Below are 23,018 nucleotides of genomic sequence, written 5' to 3'. Positions count from 1 at the left end.
CACTTCTATGAACCGGTTTATTAGCCACTTCTGAATCTGGTTTCAAACAACGAATTACAGAACCCCTGTCACTCCAGGGTAGAGGTAATATACCTTGAAATAGTGATGTGCTGATGAAGCTTCATGAAACAGTGTCATGTTGTTCAGAGGTCACTAGGTGGCGCCATCAGTTTAAAAACGATTTGATGTTTCATTGGAACAGTTGTTCAAAACGAAGGAAAATAGTGCAGAGACCGCCATCTAGTGGACTCTGAATATAATGACACTGTTTCATGAAGTTTCACCAGATCATATGCTATGGTGGCTAATGGTGCTGTAGCTTAAAAACATTTGTACTTTTTTCAAATAAAAGTGTTATTTCTTGAATTTTAAAAGTAAATCGTCAAAGTATTATCGGGGGGGTTGGAAACCCGATTATTTCTACTATTTTTTAAAAGCATATTCCATATCTGACAAAGTGTTTTATTTTCATGCTCTCTGCTCTGTAAGCCCTTGAACATGTATGTGATCATTTTATAACTCAGGGGCGCCACCTTATGACCTCTTAAAAATAAGACACTGTTTCAGGAAATGTCTTGGGCCCATTATTATTGTATCTAGTATCTGTGTCCCTTTTATTTTCTCAACCACTTTACAATTTTGATTCTTCCTGTTCTACAAGATACACAATCCACAACTGTTTAATGCTGAAAATACTGGCTAAAGTATTTTTCCATCTATTTTGGCATAATCAGGTGGTTGTCTCTTTTTTCAAAGGAATTAAGTCCTAAACGGATATTAATATTTATGGTCTGTTAATCTAAAGCTGTTCTTTAAAGTGCATCAGAGCTCAATGTCAACACTGGACTACACACCTGACCCATTCTTTGGGCAGTTGAGACGTCATTGGTCAGTGACGAAGACTAAACTGTTATGATTGGTTGCAGCATGCTGCAAGTAAGGACCCCTTTCCCAACTATTTTGGGGTAATTCTGAGTGAGTTTTTCACAGGGTAACCAAGATGCATACTTCTCCTGAAGTATCCTTGTACTTGAAAAACACCCTTGTGAACCAGACTCAAATGTACCAAAATGTGTCTTTTGAAAACCATGTCGACACGTCTTTAGATGTCGTTTCCTATACGTTAATACCTCGTAGATAAAACGCCGGTAATGTTTGAGTCATTTTTAATGTCAGTTTGTGTTGCGGATGAAAACCGAACGCTGCTGACACGAGCAAAAGTCATATCCGCGGCTCATTATTCCATCTATATTAGGAATCCGAGGGTAACTCAACACCCGTGTTTCGTATTCGCCGCAGGAAGATGACGAGCCGCTCAGAGGTCAAAGACGACGAAGATGATGAAGATGATGATGTCACTGCTCTTTATTTAGCCGCCTTACCTCAACAATGGAAACGTTCAGTCTAGGTATCGGGTTCCTCCCTGTGACTGGGCCGGGTCAGGAGGGGGAACACGGGCGAGGGGGGATATCGAGTTTCAGCGGCCAGCGATGGGACGGATGTGTTTACTTGGGGGAGTTAATTGATTGGGAGGAAAAAAGGTGGTGCAAACACAGTGGAAGGAGGAGATGGAGGAGATGGAGGAGCGCTGGTGGTGGTGGTGGGTCGCTGTGTTTCACCTGCATCTCATGCTATTGATCATGTGACTGATCCTGCCATAACCTCCGATAGTTTTCTCCCGGCTTTTATTGCACTGCCATGAAAGAAGCAGATTGTTTTTCGAAAAAACTGTAGAGAAAATAACATGTTCAATGTGGGGGCAGGACCAAGGCAGTGGGTCACTCAGTGACGGTTCTTTCAGGTCAATACAACACTTTCAGTTTGGCCTCCGTGAAGGTTATGTGGCACCAAACACCTGTCTGAACGTGGGCTGAATATACCTGATCATTTCAATATATTTAATCCCTGTGTTATCTCAGGGTCAAGGTGACTCAGAGGCTCAAAAACAAATGCGTCTGTGGTATCCCTTGTGTAGTCTCTGGTTTCCATAAATGCATATGCAGTAGTGGAAGTTGTTCAACTTGACCAAGAGATAACACAAGGGATACTTCAAACACATTTGTTTTCAGGCCTCCGGGTCACCTTGACCCAGAGATAACACAAGGATTACGCTTCCTACAAGCCCTTAATATTACCCAACAACAGGTTCTTGGCAGATCCAAAAAACGTCCACCTAAAAACCAAAAAGAAGCAAACCTCCTGATTCTGACACCACATGTTGCACTCGAGCGTCGCACAACTTTCGAGAGACACAAAGTCGTGACTACACATTTAAAGTCCAGTTATTCACACTGCACCAGTGAGCTCCGGGTTTTTTTGAGCAATTTCGTGCAGTCTGCTGGCCGTCTACCTTGTATTGGAGAGACAGCATGAATAATTAAACGTGTGGCTTCTCGCTATTATTACAGAGGAACAGCAGGCAGCATCTGGACTCTTACCTCATGGTGTCCGTCAAGAATACGTCTCTTCTCTCGCTCAACAATTCACACCGACTGCTTTTTTCTTAGGACAAAACTCTTCCCTAATGGTGAAAAAAAAAATGTATTGAGCGCAAAATGCCAAACGTGGCTGAGTTTTCAAAGGTTAATCCGTTACCCGCTATCTAGCGTGAAGACAGGAACGTGAGAGTGGAGATTACAAAAATGTTAAGACCAATTCCTAACACAAAATTAAACACTACCCAAAAAAATAAAATAAAGGCAGTTTTGAGTACAATGTAAGGTCATAAAAATAATGGTACCTTCACACCAAATACAGTTTGGTGATACTGGTCTGACGAAAACTACTTCCCTCGTCCTTGAAGTCGCATCGACAAGGAACAGGTCTATATTTAGTGCAAAGTCAAAATGGCCGATTGGACTATGTCTAATTGAAAGTTGAACAAAAGAGCGACAAAAAATATCAGATCTTTAACAAGTGCTTTCAGCTGTGAGTTCCATTACATTTAGTTTGGTCCAATTTTCCCTCTACGTACGTCACCACCTCAAGTCGGTGAAGTTTAGATCGCTCATCGTGTCACTAGTAACATATTGAAGCCTGTATCGCAGCTCAATAGTTTGTAATAGTACTTCTACTTAACATGAATATCAGTCGCTTTTGGTATGAGCTTACAGTCAGAGGACCATAAGCCAATGAGAATGGAGCCTCGGGTCACATGCTTGCTTGAAGTAACCCTTTCCATAGACTCCTGGTAGACTCCAGAGATATAAGAAAACATCCTTTTATATTGTAACAAATAGTCATGTTTTTAATAATGGATCTTTGTCTACTATTTATCTAAACATGTGTTGAGGGGATTATATTCCTGTGCAAGACCTCCCATCCATTTGTACAAGTAGGACATGAATGGTTAGAAGATAATCATTAAAAAAAAAAGAAACTTCTTCTTCACGAGTGAACGAAGCTTCCAGTCCAATAGAGTTTATGTGAGTCCAAAGGAAGAAGAGCAGCTAAAGGTGCGTCGTCCAGATCTGTTTGCGGTGTCATTTCACAGGCGTTTGGTCCTTCCTGCAGAGACGGACATTTTCTCCCGGAGGTTATGGTTTGAGATTGAGGGCAAAGCCTGAAGCCCACTGTTTGTTTTTGAAGGGATGACGCGCTCGGGACAGATCCCACCGAGACGGAATTATTTGCAGAGTTAATAGTGGTTTGATGATGTCTTTCTCAGTGACCTGAAGAGGAATTGACCCGGCGTTGTGCGAGTATTTCCAAAATGCCACCTGCACAATTAATGTCGGCGAGTCCCTGGGCTGTTGTATGTCGGGTTTGTTTTATCTGCCAGACACCATTGTGAGCTCGCGCACAAACAGTCCGTGCGCCGCCACGCTTTAATTTGCTGAGCCATACTTCCAATCCTCTGGAAGAAAAAAAAACATGTTGGCTGAATGTCAGTAGAAATTAGGTTCCCCATGGTAATGATGTAATTATTAATTCATCACCGGCGGCTCGGAGAATTGCACCACAGACTCCACATTAGAGAGCAGCGTCGCGAACCCAACGCTCCTCGAATCAACACTTTAAAACGACAAAAGGGATTCCAGATGATTATGACGGATGCAGGCGGAAGCTTTACATTCGTGGGAATTAAAAGGGATGTTTGAAAATTAAAATAAAATGAGATTCACTAATAAAAATAAGACAAAATGAACGTTACATATTTATTATTGTTAATTTTTCAAACACTGTCATCTTGATCATGTAAACAGAAACAAGCGCTCCGGAGTCTCCGTCATGAATTATGAAGAGAGGATTCCCAAGCGTGTGAAATGGCATTGTTCACAGTTTGTGTCACATCAGTGAATGTTTAACTAGGCACAACAAAAGCTTCTCAATATTTCAGTGCGACCAGACCCCGAGAGGTGGAGTGAGCCAGGACTCCTCCTGCATGTCTGCTCGTCTCGCCTCAGACATGAACCGCTTCAGGTCGTCAGTGTTTTTGTTCTTTATCATATTCGTCCATCAGTTTTACTTGAACAGCAAAGAAAAACAAAACAGTTCCTGGTCATCGTTTTTTATAATGGGTCAGAACGTTTGACAGCACTTTCAGGTGATTGATTGACAGAATTAAAGATAGCTCATCCCAGCTACACGGTGAAAGAGGCGAGAGACACTCTAGGCATCTATTATTACGAGGAATATATAGGCAGACATTTAATGCAAACTCATTAAGGTAAGGTAAGGTAGAACTTTATTGAAATTGTTTTTACCCAATAGCCACAGCAAATACAGCAATTTTTCATAAAAAATAAATCGAAATAAAATAAGAACAAGAACAAAGAGAAATAAAGAGAAAGAACATTAGTTAATTTATTAACATACATGTGTCAAACTCAACAAATCCGGCCTATCATTTATTTTATCTCGCTCTCTGGATGGACCACTTAAATATGGTCACATTTACATATACCTGTGTTTAAGATAAGATTAATATCTTGACGAGAACTTGTCGAAAATTGTACAGAAAATGCCAATTAGACCAAACTTGTGTTGAAAGACTTTGATGGGAATGTTTGTAGGAGGAAAAAATTTTTTTTAACCGTTTCATAAATATACATTTTGTTCAGTCAACGACCCTCAAGTGAAGATTTGAACCCCTTGTGTGACGCATAGTCAAGTTTGAAATGATCAATATGACCTGGAAACTAGACGCACATGGTTTAAAATCAGTAAGAAATCAGAAGACTTTAAAAGTTACTCATGATGGTCCATCTGGAGCAGGACTTTTTTTATTCAGCCTCGGCTAATTGGCTCTGACTTGTGAGGCTTTCAAGTCATGTGGCATTAAGCGGAGTGCACGAGTGACGAGAAGAGAGCAGATGACAGTCCGTCTGAAGGTGCATTATTCAAACTGGAGACAATGATCATGTTTGTTTCATTTTGCCATACGTTTGTGTAGTCGGTGAAAGTATTCCTTGAATATGTATCGACAAATCACTTACTTAGTGTTGATGAAATATTCAATGGGTATGTTTTTTGCCTGCAAAGCAACTAAAGAAAATAAGTTTGGAAATTATTTTGTTAGGGACGTTAAACTATTTTTGGTGAAAGTTTTATTGCACATCGAAGCTGGAATTTCAAAATAAATGTACAAGGCATTTGTTGACGTGATGCCTTAAGAAGATTGAAGAATCATATTATTAGTTTATATAATAATTAATAAAATCGCTAAATCTTGTGGGATGAAAAGAGTAGTGACTATATATACATTAATATTATTATTATAATCACTTGTTATTGTCAACAGCGACTTTTTTTTAAATGTTTCACAAATGTACTAATGAAAATAGATACATGTTTAAAGTATATTACAATTAGAATATCATTTTTTTTTTTTTAAATAAGTTGACTTTTTTCCTCCAAATGTTTGAGTCTTATTTAGGAAGTGCATTCTTTGGGCACACAGGAGATATAATAGAAATAAAATAGAACAATAATCAAAACAATATTCAACAATAGTGGGGAAAAACAGTCCGTTTTTAACTCAAATACAAAAATATTGAGCGTTTTAAAAAAGTTCCAAAATAGTTTGAAGTCACATTCAAATCCAGAAAAAAAGCACAAAAACGTCTCTTTTTCACCAACAGCACGAATCACTGCAGGGTTTAAAGACAGAATGTCACATTTGCAGAGTCAGATGATTCATCCAGACGTTCTGGTGTTGCCAGGAGAACCTTCTCCAGCTGCTGGTGTTCGCCTGAGGCTCTGAGACATGTTTCTCAACTCCTCGCGTCTTGATCGCTGCCACAGGTACTCACGCCGTTCATAAACTCACTAAACGTGGAAACCTTTTGAAAGCGATTGACGTCGACGTGACTTAAAGGCGTCGCTCGAGGACGCGAGGAGGAGAAGTCAAATCGATGTATGGATTCTGCCCCCTACTGCCAATAATGAGAACGACACCCATAATCAATTAACGACAGCGCTTGACAATTTAAATTATTCTGGTCTCAGCTTTTGTTTGCTGGTTCAATGCTGACAATGAGGTGTAAATAGGAACAACGTGCGCTTCTAGTGTTAAACAACACATTTATTCATTTTATAACACATTTGTTTAATATAAATCAGGAAAATAAAAAGTTTTGAAAAGTAAAAGAATGATTGTGACACTTGCCTCCAAACAGTTATTCCAAAATATACTTTTTTTTTTTTAATCCTTTCAAGGATATGACTATATAATGAACGAATAATGAATTTTTTGTTTTTATTTTAGTGTATATTTGATCTGATTCGGGGGTCGTGGGGTCAACAACGTAGACTTCTTGAACCGCGAGACTCGTTTGTTTGCAGGAAACACAGCAGCCTCTGCTGGTTGAACGGAGAACTACAAGCGGAGCCACAGATGACCTCATAGCTTGAATTATTTTGTTTTTAAATAATAGAATTTATATATAATCATCCAGATATAACTTTAACAGTGGGGTCTATCTGAATCCCCCCGGTGAGGAAGTGGAATCTTCCGATAACTAACCAGTAATTTGACTGGAGAAAAATCTCAATAATGCCTGGGGAAGCGTTAAAAAGTATTCCGTGATCAATGTATCTGATTAGTTTGCTTTGAGAGAACAGTGGTGAGCTAATCAGCCCGCGGGGATCAATGTGGAGGTTGCTGCTGCGCCCCCCCCCCCCCTGCCTCCAGATAACTACAATGTAAATGACTGGGCTGAGAGGAAGACCAGGGTCTGTGCACGAGGGTCCCCACGCCTCACTTCCTCTTCATCAGTTGTGTACAGAAAAATGGCCTCCATTACCGCCACGCTCTCTTATCATCATATTTGTCAGAGCGCCTTTTTTTCATTTCCACGTTGTCTCAGAACTTTACGGCCCTGATGGCAAATCCTGGTGGTCCCGTCCTCGGCGTGGCTCCGAAGACCCCCTCTTCGTCCTGAGGGGTCGCCAGATGTCTTCCGCTCCATCCGTCTCGTCTGCCTCAGAACTAATTGCTAAACAAAAGGTGCTGGCGTGTCCGGGCCCCGGACCCCGGCGAGGGGCTTTATGAGCGGCTAGTTAAAGAGGCTGATTATAGGAGGGGGCGCTAAAGAGGGTGATTTAGAGACGCAGGCCAGGAGGAGGTTTGAGGGACGTCAGGTCCAGTCGTCTGCGAGGCATGAACAAGTGACTTTACATCAACCATGCAGATAAGAAACTAGTTCTGACTCTACGTGACGCTCGGTCCAACCCGAGGACTCCACCTAGTTCAGAGATCTATAGATTCATATACTGCGGGGGCTGTCCAGTCAAAATACAGAAGACACACTGTAGCGACAATAACATTCTGAACTAACAAGTATAAAATATAAATGGTATTACAAAGCAAAAACTGTTAAAAAATATATATATACATTTTTCTTTGTACATTACATTTAAATATAAATCACAAGACAATATGAAATGAAGGTTCTGTAATGTGATGGATAACACAAAATTGGAAATCATTGGAAGTAAAAAAGTATTTGAAGAAAAAAGTACACAATAAAATGGTAAGATATGTGTTAGACATTTATACATGATCAGTTTTAAATGTATACCTTGACCCCAAGAAGTTCCTTCATTCCCTTTATTTACTATTTATTTTTCTTTACATGTTGCTACTTGAGATGAAGCTTCACGAAGCAGTGTCATTATTCTACAAGCCCACTAGATGGCGCTCCTACTGCTTTAGTTCAGAATCACTTCAAGTTATGTTTGGATCCACATTATATGAGTAACATACGACCTAAATTGTAATGTATTTTTTACACGTGAGGCAGACATTCAAATTGTTATAAATATGTATATATATATAGTGTGTGTTTTCATATCATTCTATACCACCCAGGCAATATGGCATAGACGCACAGTGATATTTGAAAATATGAATTTGTCAGAAATTAGATTATTATTAAGTTAGAATAACGTGGACATATATTACACTTTAGCCACTAGCTAAGCCAGCAAGTATAGTTTTTCATTTATAAAATTACAGGTGAAAATAAGGTACATTTCAACATCTCCCATATATACTGTATTATGCGTTACAGTGTGGTACAAAGAAGCTAAAGTGACCCTAAACTGCCTGCTTGAGACCTTGGCTTTGAAAGGTATCGTCTCTGGAATGTCACTTGAGTATCTGTAATAATCTGAAAAGGAAAGCATAAATACAGATTTTAATGTTTCTTTTATTTCAAATATATATATAATGTATTAGTACCAAGGGAACAATTATAATTTACATTGATAAAAAAAAATGTTGATGTTGAAAAGGTTCTTTAATTCCTAAAAGAAATGGGATTTGAAACTATATAAAATTACTTTTGACTGTACAAAAAATAAAATTGAAACTTTCCTTCTACAATTTCTACAATTATCCAAAGTATCTTTCAACATTGTTTGTTGTTGTTGTAGTAATGATTGCAGCAAGTATTATTTAACACAGAAAATAACTGATTTTGTTCTTATTTGGATGTTAATGGCACATTTTACAATAAACAGTTCTCTCTGTGATTCACTTCCTCCATCAGATGTAACAGTTGAACTGACCTCCTGCTGACGTTAAACTGGTCCTCGTTCCGTAGACTCTTGGCGGGAACATCTGCTGCAGAGACGACAACAGAGCCGTGGAAACATAAAAAGAGTAGTTGCTGCAATAACAATTAGAAACACAGAGGAGCAGATGTGTGCTGGACAAACACAGGAACTTCACATGCGTTATCGACTCGTGTCCACCATTACATGAGGGGTTTGGGGGGGGCTGGGACGGGGGTCAAGAGTTGTGTTGAAAGTCCGTCGTCCTCAGGAAGACGTAGAGACCCCGAAGACTCCCAATCTTGACAAAGTTGGCTAATTAACGAGTGCAGCTATTAAAGGGAGAATATTCAGGCCGTGATGAATGGCTTTAATAACGGCGGCGTGTTTCGCTCTAACAGAGACGGATCCTCTCGCCACCAGATAAAACCCGTGCTCTCGCCCCAACACTCTTTATCTTGACTTCTCTCAGTGGCCGTCTGCGCTCTCTCTGTTCTCTCCCCCCTTCATTCTTCTCTTTGAAGAAGTGATCTCTTAAAACATTCTACATTTCTCTGCTGATTACTCAAGTCGTTCGTGTGAAGGCTCGAATCTCCATCTATGTGCATATAAAGATTTTTTTTGCGAGTGATTTTAAGCGTCGTCGTCCAGTCGTTTACCTGCAGACGCGCTTTTTACGAGCGACTTCTGTTTGTCTTGTTAAACATTGTTAGACCGGTTGTGAGAGGAAACATGCAAATTGGACAGTTAAGAAGCTCCAGCGCCGATTTATGTTGCAGTTCAGCTCCTTTAACTGGGACCGCGCTTCTGCTTTATGTGCCCTGGTGGGTTTGGGGGGCCAAGGGCTGACCACGGGGGTCACATTCATCACGGCCCCATAATACGCGGCGCGTCCAGATGTTTGTCCTCATTAGAAACGAAACAGTGGGAAAGTAAAAAAAAAAAAAAAAAAAGGCTCTGACGGCGGAGAAATGAGACGCAGGCCAGATAATGTGCACAGAACCGAAACGTGCAGAAGATTTGCTCAAATTCATGCGTTTAGACATAAAACCTCCAAGTGTGCAGCAAAAAACAGGAGCTTCAAAAGCTTCTGGAGTCGACTGTATCTTCTCGTCCTCAGCAATTTTTTTTGCATTGTTTGTTGTTGTAGTAATGATTGCAGAAGGTATAGTTGCAACAGTAACGTTGTGATTATTTGGTTGTTAATTGTACCTTTTATTTTAAACTAAAAGTTTTACTTTTATACTTACTTTACTGAAATGTAAGACGTAAAAATGACGATAACATTAATCAGAAACAGTGTTATTATTTTCAGTGTCCACCAGATGGTGGTCTCTGCCCCATTTTCCTTTGTTTTGAACACCAGTGCTGTGTCTCAAATCGCATACTAGCGTACTCAAAGTTAGTATTTTTAGTGTGTAAGTGTGTCTCAATTCTTAGTAAGCGAAATTTAGTGCACCATACACACTAAATTGGCGTACTAAAACGCCCACAAAACTGAGTATGCTTCGATTGACACTAACTAAGTGTTTGATTTGAGACGTACTATCTGTTGAGAATTGTGTACTAGTTAGTATGTACACTATCCTGATGCATACTAACTTCTAGTATACTAAGAGAAGTATGCGATTTGAGACATAGCACTGTTCTAATGAAACGTGAATGATCAGTTTTAAACTGATGGCGCCACCTACTGACCTCTAAACAACATGACACTGTTTCATGAAGCTTCATCAGCACATCACTAATTAAAAGTCAACTTTTTACATTCCTGTTTGCAAGTTTTAAAATGTGTTTTTTAGGTTAAAAGTCACAGAAGCTTAGTTTTATCAATTTGAAAAAAAGAAACGTGTAGTTACAGATTATGATTTGAGTCTGCATTGGTTTACTTTATACCGTTTCTTCTCACATTTCCAAAACTTCTGAAATCTATCAATTTTCTCTTCATTGACTGGCGACTCATCCAGGCTGTACCTCCCGCGTCTAAAAAAAATGTTGGACTTCCATAAATATGATCCTCCTGCTTCACTAAACCTTTCGCTTTCAATCAGCGTCCAAGTTCGTGGAAGCGTTTTCAACTTCAACTGCAGCCAATGTGTTAATCTAAGGTTTCATTAAGAAAAACTTCAAGAAATAACTAAAATAATAAATATTAATCAATAAAACAGTCAGAAACTCAGCCATACATCTCTGTGGCTCCATAAAGAATCCATAAAGCCAGACACACGCGTGTGAAGCGTCATCCGGAGGTCTCTCTCCGTCACCCGGCCCACCATCAGAGCCAGAGCTGCGAGTCCATTAAATACTCATGAGAGTCTAATTTGGGCTCTTATGTGCTGAGAGGTCAGAATCTTCGGGGAGCGACACGTTAGAATCCTGACAAGCTCAGAACACGCTCGGAAAATTAATAGAGTCGAACCAAACGTCCTTCCGTGACTGACGGAGACCTTTGATTCCTCCGAGGAGATGAAAATGATCGCTTTCTTTACGTTAATTCAAGGATTTTAAATATGAAATAAACCCACTGGGGACGAGCGATGAGTTGACATGTCATGTGACCTCGACGGATTTGTAGTAAAGTTCTCCCTGTTGTTTTTTAATGTCTTTATTTAAAGCAATTTTCCAGCGCGAGGTCACGACAAACTAGAGCAACGTTTGTTAGCGAGAACTTCCTCCGCCGTGAGCTCCCTGAGATATTAGCTCGGACATATTTCTCGTTCTGGCGGCGACGCTGTGACTGATATTATTTAAATTACACCTCCTTAGGCAAAGTATTCGGAAATACTTTGCAGATGGGAATTCATCACGGAAAGAAACGGAGAAAAAGGAGCGACGCGAGAGTTCGATTACGCGGAGATGTCTCCTCTTTCATGAGTGATGTTGAGAACGTTTGTCTCCTTCTGAACTGATCCTCTGTTGGGAAGATCCTCCGACGAAGACGTCCTTCTTTTAAAGGGAGACGAGCCTCAGTCGTCAGGTTAGAAAGAAGTTCTATGTAGTGTGGAAACTTGACCTTGGATTACTGTCTTCTGTGGGAATACTTTGCGCACAGAACTCCATATCTAAATACAGGCTTGTACATCTACAATTCATCTGTACTCATCTGAAGGCCTCGTCCCACATCTGACACCACTTGTTCCAGGACCAGGTCAATTGACAAAACTGTTTCAAAATCTCTGAACTTAGGAAAATGATGTCACAACATGATCTGGATCTTATAAACCATGCGTTTGTATCTTCTCGTCTGGAATATTGTAACAGTTTATTTTGGTGTCTTAACAAGATGGAGTTGTCTCACCAGCAGTTAATACAAAACTCTGCAGTGAGAATTCTGACCTGCTCTAGTAGAAGAACTCACATTTCTCCGATCCTTAAAACTCACTGGCTGCCAGTTTCTTTGAGGATCAACTTTAAAATTCTGGTTCTTACTTTCAGATCTATTCATGGTCAGGCTCCTCCTTACATCAGTGATCTGATCCAGCCTTACACCCCAGCTCGGGCTCTGAGGTCTGTGGATCAGAATCTACTGATGGTTCCTGAACACGCTTCAGACCAGAGAAGAGAAATCCTTCTAGACTGTTGCTCCTAAGCTTTGGAACAATCTTCCTCTCTCTTTGTGTTTGATGATCTACTGACTCCTTCAAGAAACATCTCAAGAACCTTTTATTTATGCAGGACTTCTCCTAATCTTCTGGGACTCCTGTGTTTGCCTTATGTTATCTTGGCCTTTTAGAGTTTTTAAAGCGTTTTGTGGTCTAGAAAGGCTCTTTAAAAATAACAATTACTTACTTACTAACATCATGGGTAGATCATGGGTGAAGCTTCATGAAACACTGTCCTATTTTTGAGAGCTCAGTAGGTGTCGCCCTGTAAAATAATGAGAGGATTCATTAGAATATTGAGAGAGACCGCCATCTAGTGGGCTCTGAGGAAAAAGACACTGCTTCATGAATCTTATTTCCTTTCATCTTTGCTGCCTTCCTACCCCAGTTCCAAACTGCCTTCCTACAACTCTAGAAACACTGAAGCTCCTTCTTGACAAGTCCGTTGATTTCTCCTAAAACACACCTACACTATGAACTTCAACATGAACTCGGGGATTTGGACCATTAGAGTCCTCACTTGTGTGAGTAAATCCTCCATCAATACACTTCGGTCTCGGAGCAGGACTCAAACAAGAGTCGCCCGAATGTTCTTCGTTTGCCATGAAAACGCCAGCGACGTCTGACACATGCATCTCCGGAGCTGCTGCCGACGCCAGAGAACGACACAGTCGCTGAACTCTGACCTCGCGTCCGGCCAGCGAGTCGTCATCCAGGGACGTTATGCAGCCTCTACTTTTCTAACACGCTCTTTTATCGGCTACTATTTGGAATTAGTTCGATACTTATACGCCCTAAATGTTGGCTGTAGTGCAGGAAGCGGGGAAACATATTTGGGCACTTCTGTCGTAAATGTGTAATTATTGATCGTGCAAATAATGGAAGGAGCAAGTATATGAGTGTTGCGGATGAGGAGCAAGAAAGTCTCTGGTTGAAATCCAGCATGTTTTGTGTTGATTTTCCCCTGCGTTCAATGGGTTTACTCAAAGTACTCCAGGTTTACTATAGAGTCTAAAAACCAGTGATAAAGTTAATAAGGTTACATTAGCTAATAAAGGGTTCCATGATACAGTGTCCTAATTTTTAGGAGTTCAGTAGGGGGCGCTCTCATTTTAAAAAGTGCGAGTGCAATCTAGTTGCTTTTTGAAAATAAGTATAGTGCATCATTAACCCTTCTTAACCCGTCACTATTAATAACTTACTGAGTTAACTTACTAGATGGGTTTGTTTGGTGAAACTAGAAAACCACTGAGACAAAGCATAGTTTTAATTATGCCTTAGTTCTTATTTTTCCTTAATATTACTCCACCATCCTCAGTAGTATTGCTAGTGATGTTCTGATGAAGCTTCATGAAACAGTGTCATTATTGTCAGAGTCCACTAGATGGCGGTCTCTGCACTATTTTCCATTGTTTTGAACAACTGTTCTAATGAAACATCAGGTCAATTTTTAAACTGACAGCGCCACCTACTGACCTCTAAACACCATGACACTGTTTCATGAAGCCTCACCAGCCCAAGTATTACTCTGTGAGGATCTTCTGCACCACAAGGCTCTGTAGTATTACGTTTTAAGTTCTGGGCTTCAACATTACATTATAGTTATGGCACTTGTTAAAAAACACGTTTGCTAAGCAGATTTCAAACTCAAGGTCATCAGTAATGCAGTAAAACAAAATGCGCCTTATGTACGAAAATAGATCCACTCGTTGATATTGCGCCTTATGGTCTGATATAGTCTGAAAAATACGGTAAATACACAAATAAAAAGTCAAATAACTACTACTACCAGGTCAATACGTGATATATATTAGTAACTTGATTGTATGCAGTGTATTTTAAAGTCAAGTCGTTGTTTTTTGGCTTATTTCGCTAATTGACCACCAGCAGATAGAAGCCAAGCGGGTGAAAAAAACCTTCAAAACCTCCCTGTGTCCAGATGACCCATTTTAACAGCCAAAATCCATTGAACAAAAAGACTAACCAACGCGATGATCATATGACCTCCCTCTCCAGCTCTCTCCCGATCATAGTCTCCATGTTAGAAGTTTGCTGCATTAAAAAAAAACGTGTTGAGAATGTAAAACAAAGAACAAACAGAATCGACTCCTCAAACTTCCCCATGAATGATGACGAGTCAAATTCCCAGAGCGACGAGGAGAAAAAAGGAATTACATTTGCGATGATCACGTAATTAAGGATCCATCCCGAGTCTGCCGGAGCGGGAAAATTGACTTGTGAATATTTCATAATGCGTTTGCAGCGTCTTTGTAGACCAGATAATTTGGGGAATGCGCTCATTTGCAGGACGGATAAAGGTTGGACGGGAAGGACCCGGAGTGGAGTAATTGGAAAATCTCCAGCGATCTGAAGACGAGCGCGTCGTGGCGGGTCATCATGGCCCGACTCGTGTCAGGACGCCATCAGACTCGATGAGGCCATTTAGGTTCTTGCATCAGATGTGAACGACTCTCTTATGACAGATGTGTTCTTGTGTTTCTTTCGCAGATGATGAGAAGATGCTGGAGTTATCGAGATGATCCGTCTGGAAACCAGGCGGACTCGACTCATCTCGAGACTTCAACCCGAACAACATAAACCCACGGCAGCGATGAATTACACGCTCGGAATCTGGATGTAAAAAAAGAACAATTCTGCCGCCGCCAGTAAACGTGCGAAAGAGATGGAAATTGTGAAAAATGAAATACTTGAAAGGGAAATCTAAATGTCAGAGAGACTGATCTTCCACGCAGCCTCACAAACACAAAGTGATGAAGGGAGAAAGTTTTGCCTTCTGGGCGCGACGTATGAGGCGCGGAACAATATTTGCTCCCAGTTGAAGGAACTGCAATCATGGAGCGTCGACTCAGCCTGGAGACGAGCGCGGCCACTGCTGGTCACGTGACTCATCGAAGGACAAAAACAATCTCTGAGTGTGAAAAAAGTGTCTATTTCAGCTCCACCTCAGGATGGAACCGTTTGTTATTGAATAAAATATGAATATAAATTGAAGTATTTGTGTTTTTAAAAGGACTATTAGGAGTATTTTCCTTCTATCTTTCATCAACGAAGTACGTTCTTGGCAATTTGAGCCGACTTCTGTCTGAATTACATTTGATAAATAGTTCATAACCAACATGACACCATCTGTTATGATGAGACTCAACTCTAGGTGGGTTGTGTAACGTAGCTGCTGCTTTGTTTGTTGCAGTACCACATGGAAGTATTCTCCACTTGTCTAATGGACACTGAGGTCTATAATTCTTAACTGATATAAGCCATTAAGAGGCCTTAAGTCTTGTTCTGTCGAGGTTTCTGCCTTTACCCCGGTCACATTACTATAAAGTAAAAGTATGTACAATTAAAAATCTTATTTATGGCTCCCCCTAGTGTCCTGTGCATTTGTTACAAAACAAGGTTGACAAGATTAAAACCATTGTTAACATCAAAATGTTAAATGGTGCTGCTGTAACTACACAACAAACCTTCCTTTTTTTTACTTGCCACCAAATACCCTAAATAATTGTGTTTAACCCTTGTGTTATCTCAGGGTCAAGGTGACCCGAAGGCCCGAAAAAATGTGACTCACTTTGACCCAGAGATAACACAAGGGATACCACAAACACATTTGTTTTCGGGCCTTCGGGTGAACTTGAGCCTGAATTGACACAAGGGTTATGTTTAAGATAAGAGTAAATTAGCTTCAGCCGTGTAAAGCATTCAGCAATAAATATGAAAAAATATTTTCTACCATTTAAAAGTAAATATTTTATGCCAAAAAAATATTTTTTAATCTTATCAAGAAAACATAAAAAATGACTTTATATAGGTCTTCTTGTTAGTGATGGGCTGATGAAGCATTGTGAAGCAGCGTGCCTTTTTTCAGAGCCCACTAGATGGCACCACAGCTTTGTTTTGAACATCCTAATAAAAAATATCATCTCAACAATCATTTTTAAACTGAGGGCACCACCTAGTGAACTAACCCTTGTGTTAGCTCAGGGTCAAGGTCAACGACCTACACCATTGCCAATGTATTTATGGAAGCCAGAGAGGTTGTTCACGATGACCCAGAGACAACACAAGGGATACCAAAAACCCATTTGTTTTTGGGCCTTCGGGTCAACTTCCCCCAGAGACAACACAAGGGATACCAAACACCCATTTGTTTTTGGGCCTTCGGGTCAACTTGACCCAGAGACAACACAACGGATACCAAAAACCCATTTGTTTTGGGGGCTGCGGGTCAACCTGACCCAGACGACACTAGATTAAAGAAAAAAATGACATGTAATTTTTAATGGAAATAAATGTAGATAAAAACAAAAAGATCCAACTTATTCCTCTCTTTCTTTCTTCTAGCCTCCCACCATCCAATCAGATATATTTTACAGGATTAAACGTCCAGGTATGACCTAAATAAATATTTGATCCCGTAAAAGGAAAGAAACGACATTTCCATCCTTCCCCTCACTGACCCTCCCAACATGAATCCACGTTCATATCTTCCACATTCATGTGTTTGTTTTATTGATTCAATAAGGCTCTCTGTGTGCGCGACATTAGCTCCTCCGTGATATAAACTGGGGTCACAGCTTCTGCAGCCTTTTCCCAGCCGAGGTCGCGCCGCTTTTATGTCCACATCGTTAATACCAGGCATGCAAATGAAGCCTCCTGGTTATTTGTTTGTCCTCAGCAACAGGCGTCCAAACCTCTGGGCCTCGGGGTCAAGCAGTTTTTTTATGGTGAAAAGTAAAAGGTCACAGGGAGCAGATTTTTAAAGAAAGGGGAGGTGCATCATCCAGCAGAAGGGGACCCCACATGTAAATAGGACAAGAACAAATGGAGGCTTCACGTCTTCTCCGTCCACTTCACCTCCACCACTCTTCCTCCCTTCCCTCGTTCGTTCTCGAACGAGCTCTTCCAACTTCTTTCTGGCGATTCAATTTTACAGGAGGCCATTACCAGGGTGTAATGTGGAGGTTAAATATATCGGGGCAGACATTATGTGAAAATAATTAGTGTTAATGAATAATACATTCACTCAGCTGATGAAGGATGGTTGTCACGTTAATGGGGCGCGAGGGAGGGAGGGAGGGGGGGGGGGCTGATAAATGAAATTAAAATACTTAAACACTGTTTTACCATATTAGCGGGGCCCTCGCACCACCGCCCTCGCTCTCTCTCCGGCTGACACGTCGCCATTTTTCACGTCCCACATCCGTCTTCCTAAACTTAGATACGAGGAAGGAAATCACGGGAGTCTCTCGACGCGGCCAATCATGTGCGCGACGGCGATCCATTCAGGGACGCAGGCGCTCATCGACAGCTTCTGTCCGCCGCCAGATATTTCATTCCCTTTATTGTCGCTCATTTGGCCCTCTAACAATCTGGTCCCGCATGACACTGAGGGATGAAGGTTCTAAATTGTCCGGTTTACAGCACCTTCCTCCTGCCAAGTGTTCTCCTGGAAATCGATGACGCTAAAGCAGAAGTAGCTCGTGACGGATGGGAAACATCAGCGGCTTTTTATTAGACATGATGGCGCCGGAGGAGGATGAGGGGCGTCTGACGGGGGGGGGGGGTCACAGACAGTCACCCACAAACATGCGTTTCCATTGTTTGAATTCACAACATGTAGAGTATTTAAACTGGCACATTTTTAACCTGCAAATTTTCCATTTTCAACAACCCTCTCAGTAACGGCGGCCCAAACAGCTTTGCCGCCCAGCCGACCTCAATTAGAGTGTAATATACAGTATTGTATCGACCAATCAGCCCTCACTAAATATAAGTAGGCGTAGAAAGGCATCCTGGGAGTTCACTTTTGTTGGCACCATGAGTAAGGTAGGTGTGGTGATTAGTTCCAGATAGATAGGTTTATCTAAAGAACATTTGGGCTGTAAAAAAAACAACATATTCCCGTTTATTAAGAAGAAGTTATTGACTTTGTTCATTCCATTTCAAACATAATGTTTAGATTTACAATTTCAATGTTTGTTTATTTACACCAAAAAATCGGTTGTGTGTTTAACATGTTTAACATGATAACTAATGAATAAGTTGGGAAAAAACAAAAGTTTAAGTGTGCTTTTAGAGGAGAAGAGACACATTATCTTCATTTTGAATGTGTATATACGTATATTTCTTATTTCAAAAATGTTTAATTACACTTGAGATTTAATGAACACTAGTTTAGATTTAACTTTTTTAAATTAAAAATTGCAATGTTTGTTTGTTTTTCAATAGAAAAATGATCAAAGATTATTTTTTTTTAGATTTAAATAGAAAAGTAAATAAAATAATTATACATTTGAAATACAGCTAATTAATATAAATGTATTTTGCATTCTGTGAAACAATGATATTGCGATAATGGTTCAAATAAATTAAAATGTCCCTAAAATATTTGCACTTGTTGGACGGATGGTCACAAAGGAGTGGGTAAAAAAAAAAAAAGATATTAAAACAGTTGATAATAAAAGAGTCTAATAATGAGAATCATATTACACTTTCACCAGGACAATGGGTCGCTGCTTTTAAAAAGGCGTAACCACAACACTCTGGTCCCCCCCGGGGCCTCGCCCACGACCCCGACGCACCAGTCGCAACTTCCTATTATTAACGTCATATTTTTGGCTGGATTTGACTTGTAAAAGAGAACTAATTACAGAAGCGAGCATCAAGACATCCTCCTCCTTCTCCTCCTCCTCCTCCTCCTCCTCCTCCTCCTCCGCTCACATGAAGGCGCAACAAAAGTGTTTACTTTTTGTACGTTGAACGCGGCGGAAAGACGAATAAAAGTCCATCAATAATACATGTTTTAATTAGGGGAGCCAGGAGGAGCGCTGGAGAAAATGACAGTAAAAGTGAAAAACAGAGGAGAAGGTGCAGCCAGAGAAGGAGCATCACAATATGTTGCCGTGGATTCTCAGCTTCACAATGATTCATGGGCAGTAAATATGCAAAGGCCTGATGGCCATAAGGCAATCAGAGAGCGCCGCTCATCTACATGTTGCACAGTGGGCTATAATCCATCTGAGAGGGCGAGGAATAATGATAGCAGGAAGCAGGAATAAGAGCCCGGCTCTGTTTATTACCTCCGACAGATCCATAATGCATACAGATGTGAGGCGGCGAACGGTGGAAGCCTCTGGCCAGACGAGAGGTGCAGACAGTAATATTGTTCTTTGTCTAATGAAGGACGCTCGGATTTAAGCACCTATTAATGCAGGTGAGATGAACTGATCACCTGGTCGCCCCCCGGAGCTCCGGGGCGACAGCGGGGGTCAATAATGCGCTCCGGACATTATCATCTTCTTAATGAACGTCACTTCGAATGTTAGCGTCGAGCAACGAGGGTCTTATTGACGGAAACACAAGTTTAGTTTTTGGGTGTATTTGGAGGAGGATATAAATGCAAGACTTCCAAATTACATACTGTGTCACGGGAATGGGTTAATTAAACAATACATTTCTACTAGATTTCTACTACCCATAAAAGTTCCCCACTAGATGGTACACTCCAGACTCAAGTGCCGACAGAAGGGAGGGAAGAATTATTGAAGGGAATAAAATAGGAAACTGATTTTCTTTTCTTTTTTTAAACATTTCTCTGGTAGAATAATACAAATATCTGGTTGATTTTCTGGAGATCAACCACTTTCCAAACCTGCCTCTCTGATCACTCCCTCAGTTTTCTCTACCTTTCCCATCCTGCCTGCACTCTCTTCTGCGCCTCTTCATCTTAAAACTTCTATAAAGCTTGAGTGGAAGGACTTTTGACATTTATACTCTTCCACACAAACATCTGTTTTTGGTCCTGACCGACCTGACATGACGCTCAAAGATCAGTGTGATTCCAAAAGCTCAGGTTGGAAGTATCTCAACCTTCGTGACAAGTGTGTGAACCAATCAAAGCCCAGATTTTAAATCAACAACAGTAAGTGAATAGAAATAAACAAACTAAACTGTTAGCGCCCCTGAAGGATCTTATAGATCTATCGACTGCATCGTTCGAATCTTTATTTTTTACTTTTTAATATCTTTTTAATACCATCACGTGTCACTAAATTACCCTTAAGCCGCTATAAAGGTATGTTTACACCAAAGTTTACTTTCTGCTCTCTCTCATAGTCAGGTCTAAAGTTAGTGGAAAGTCAAAATGACTGATCGTAGAGGCAGATTCACAATTGATGTGAAATGTTAGGGAAAATCTTTTTTTTAATCCTTTTGTCCATCCGATCGTCCAGAAGACGCATCAGTCCAGTGAGTAGTTCTATTTCACTACTTGAGCTCAACATAACATCTGGGCTCTGATTGGTTAACCTGCCATGACTTGTCTCCAAAGTTCCAGAGCAGCTTTTTCAAGCTCCAATATCTTTCAAATAGAAAGTAAGTCATTTTTATTTGTATAGCGCTTTTCCAGACCAGGGTCACAAAGCGCTTAAACAATCAAAACAATATTCAATAAAGTATATACTTTAAAGGTAAAGATAAAACTGATAACACAACAGGAGTTCCAGAAAATCAAGGAAAAGCCTGAACAAATAAAAACGTCTTAAGATGTTTCTTAAAGGAGTCAGTAGATCCATCAAGTGCAAAGAGAGAGGAAGATCGTTCCAAAGCTTAGGAGCAACAGTCTGGAAGGATTTCTCTCCTCTGGTCCTGAACCGTGTGCGAAGAACCATCAGTAGATTCTTATCCACAGACCTCAGAGCCCGAGCTGGGGTGTAAGTCTGGATCAGATCACTGACATAAGGAGGAGCCTGATCATGAATAGATCTGAAAGTAAGAACCAGAATTTTAAAGTTGATCCTGAAAGAAACTGGAAGCCAGTGAAGAGTTTTAAGGATCGGAGAAATGTGAGTTCTTCTACTTGAGCGGGTTAGAAACACGGGATAAAAAGATCAATCCTAATAGGAGGCCGGCCCACCTGACCTCTCAGGTGTGATAAAGGCGCCATCCTTCACTCGTGTTGTTTGTGTTGTTTGTGTTTCTACTCCCGAATCCTCGTGCATTAGCACCCGAGTCGCTCCCTTCCAGACAAACATGGTGTTCAGTGGGAACCATAGAGGACGTGGCGTCTCCTTTGTCAATCCCTTCATCATCAATAATTGGTTGTGTTTCGCTCCATGTTGATCATTTGCACATGGAAGCTGCTCTCCTCCCGTTTGCTCACAGTGGACATTAGCACCAGGACACCAGCATCCTAGGAAGTAATAAATTGTGCAGGAAACGTTGATAAACTAATGCAATTACCTGCAGGCCAGTCAGCTAATTTAAAGATAGCAGGTTTGCTCGTGGGCGGGGGGCGGGGGGGGGGTCTCACAACGGCTCCCCCGGGGTGAAGGATGGCGCCTTTATTACACCTGAGAGGTCAGATGGGCCGGGCCTCCTATTAGGATTGATCTTTTGATCCCGAGTTCGACCCGGCTCCGCCGCCGAAACCTCCGTGGCGAGAGCTCATCTGGCGCGAAGGGTTAACTCTGCCAGCCAGGCGGCCTAATTGAGCGCCACACATCTCAGCGACGCAGCAGAAACAGGAACCTGGAGGGTCATAACAAGCCAGGCGTGACTTATTCACATAATAAAGCTCGCCCAAATCTAAATGAGCCATTGAACCAGCCGTGGGGAGGGAGGGAGGCCATTAGGCCCGAGTCGACCGCGGGTACATATTTGTATATCTACAATTGCCCCATCATTTGCATATCTGGTCCGGTCATAAAAAGTATTCCCCGGCGCGCCTACCAGGGGGGCTCCGCGGCTCAACAAGCTTCACACGATTGTGGACAAACGGTAATTCCCAGGTAAAAAAAAAAAAGTTTAGAATGAATGATAATATATATGGTCCTCTCATTTTTCATTGACTGCAATTATACCTATAAGAGTTTTAATGGCAGAAACACACACATCTTTTTCACTTATGTACATGATAGTTTTTCTACAGTGCACTAAAACATTTTCTTATTATTTAATCCCCCTCAGAGGGTTAAGTAGATGTAAAGAGAGAATTAAGCTCAGAGATTTGTTGGCAATTACATTTCCTTAGGGGCCAGCTTCTATACAGTGGCAGTCATGAGGGGCCATCAAGCAGAAAAGAAGGACTGAAAAGTAATAAAATTCAGCTCAATATGCATGCATGTATTGTATTTTCATAACCTTTTTTAAAAAAGAAAACCTGATATAGAAGCACCTACTTTCCTAAATGTTATTTTAATATTAAATCTTAATGAGGGGGCAATAAATACTCACACAAATGATAAAAGCAGAAGATAAAAGTCCTAAAACCAAACTTAAATAGTCATATTTAGAGACCAATAATTAGAAATAAATAGAAAATAATGAGTTTCTAGATGATCTCATGACCCGATAAGGACCTACAGTCGAGGGGCTGCATGTGACCCCTCCACTTCA

At 40.8% G+C, this 23,018-nt stretch overlaps 1 protein-coding gene across 2 annotated transcripts in view; it reads left to right on the top strand.

The window, feature by feature from the left end:
* LOC148076561 (uncharacterized) overlaps positions 1-15,437 on the top strand; it is a 33,870-nt gene extending 18,433 nt beyond the window's left edge. Inside the window, exon 3 of one of the 2 annotated variants that reach the window (XM_087793916.1) lies at positions 15,111-15,437. In XM_087793916.1, the coding sequence (XP_087650042.1) occupies positions 15,111-15,200 (90 nt within the window). In that variant the 3' untranslated portion in view covers positions 15,201-15,437. Of the gene's footprint in view, positions 1-14,909 lie in introns of both variants that reach the window. The other variant, XM_087793917.1, reaches the window with a different exon arrangement.
* Positions 15,438-23,018: the final 7,581 nt, after the last annotated feature.

Source organism: Callionymus lyra, chromosome 6, assembly GCF_982586985.1.
Source record: "Callionymus lyra chromosome 6, fCalLyr1.hap1.1, whole genome shotgun sequence".
Lineage (NCBI taxonomy): Eukaryota > Metazoa > Chordata > Actinopteri > Syngnathiformes > Callionymidae > Callionymus > Callionymus lyra.
Note: the sequence above shows the minus strand (reverse complement) of the source record. Positions and strands in the feature narration are given on the sequence as shown.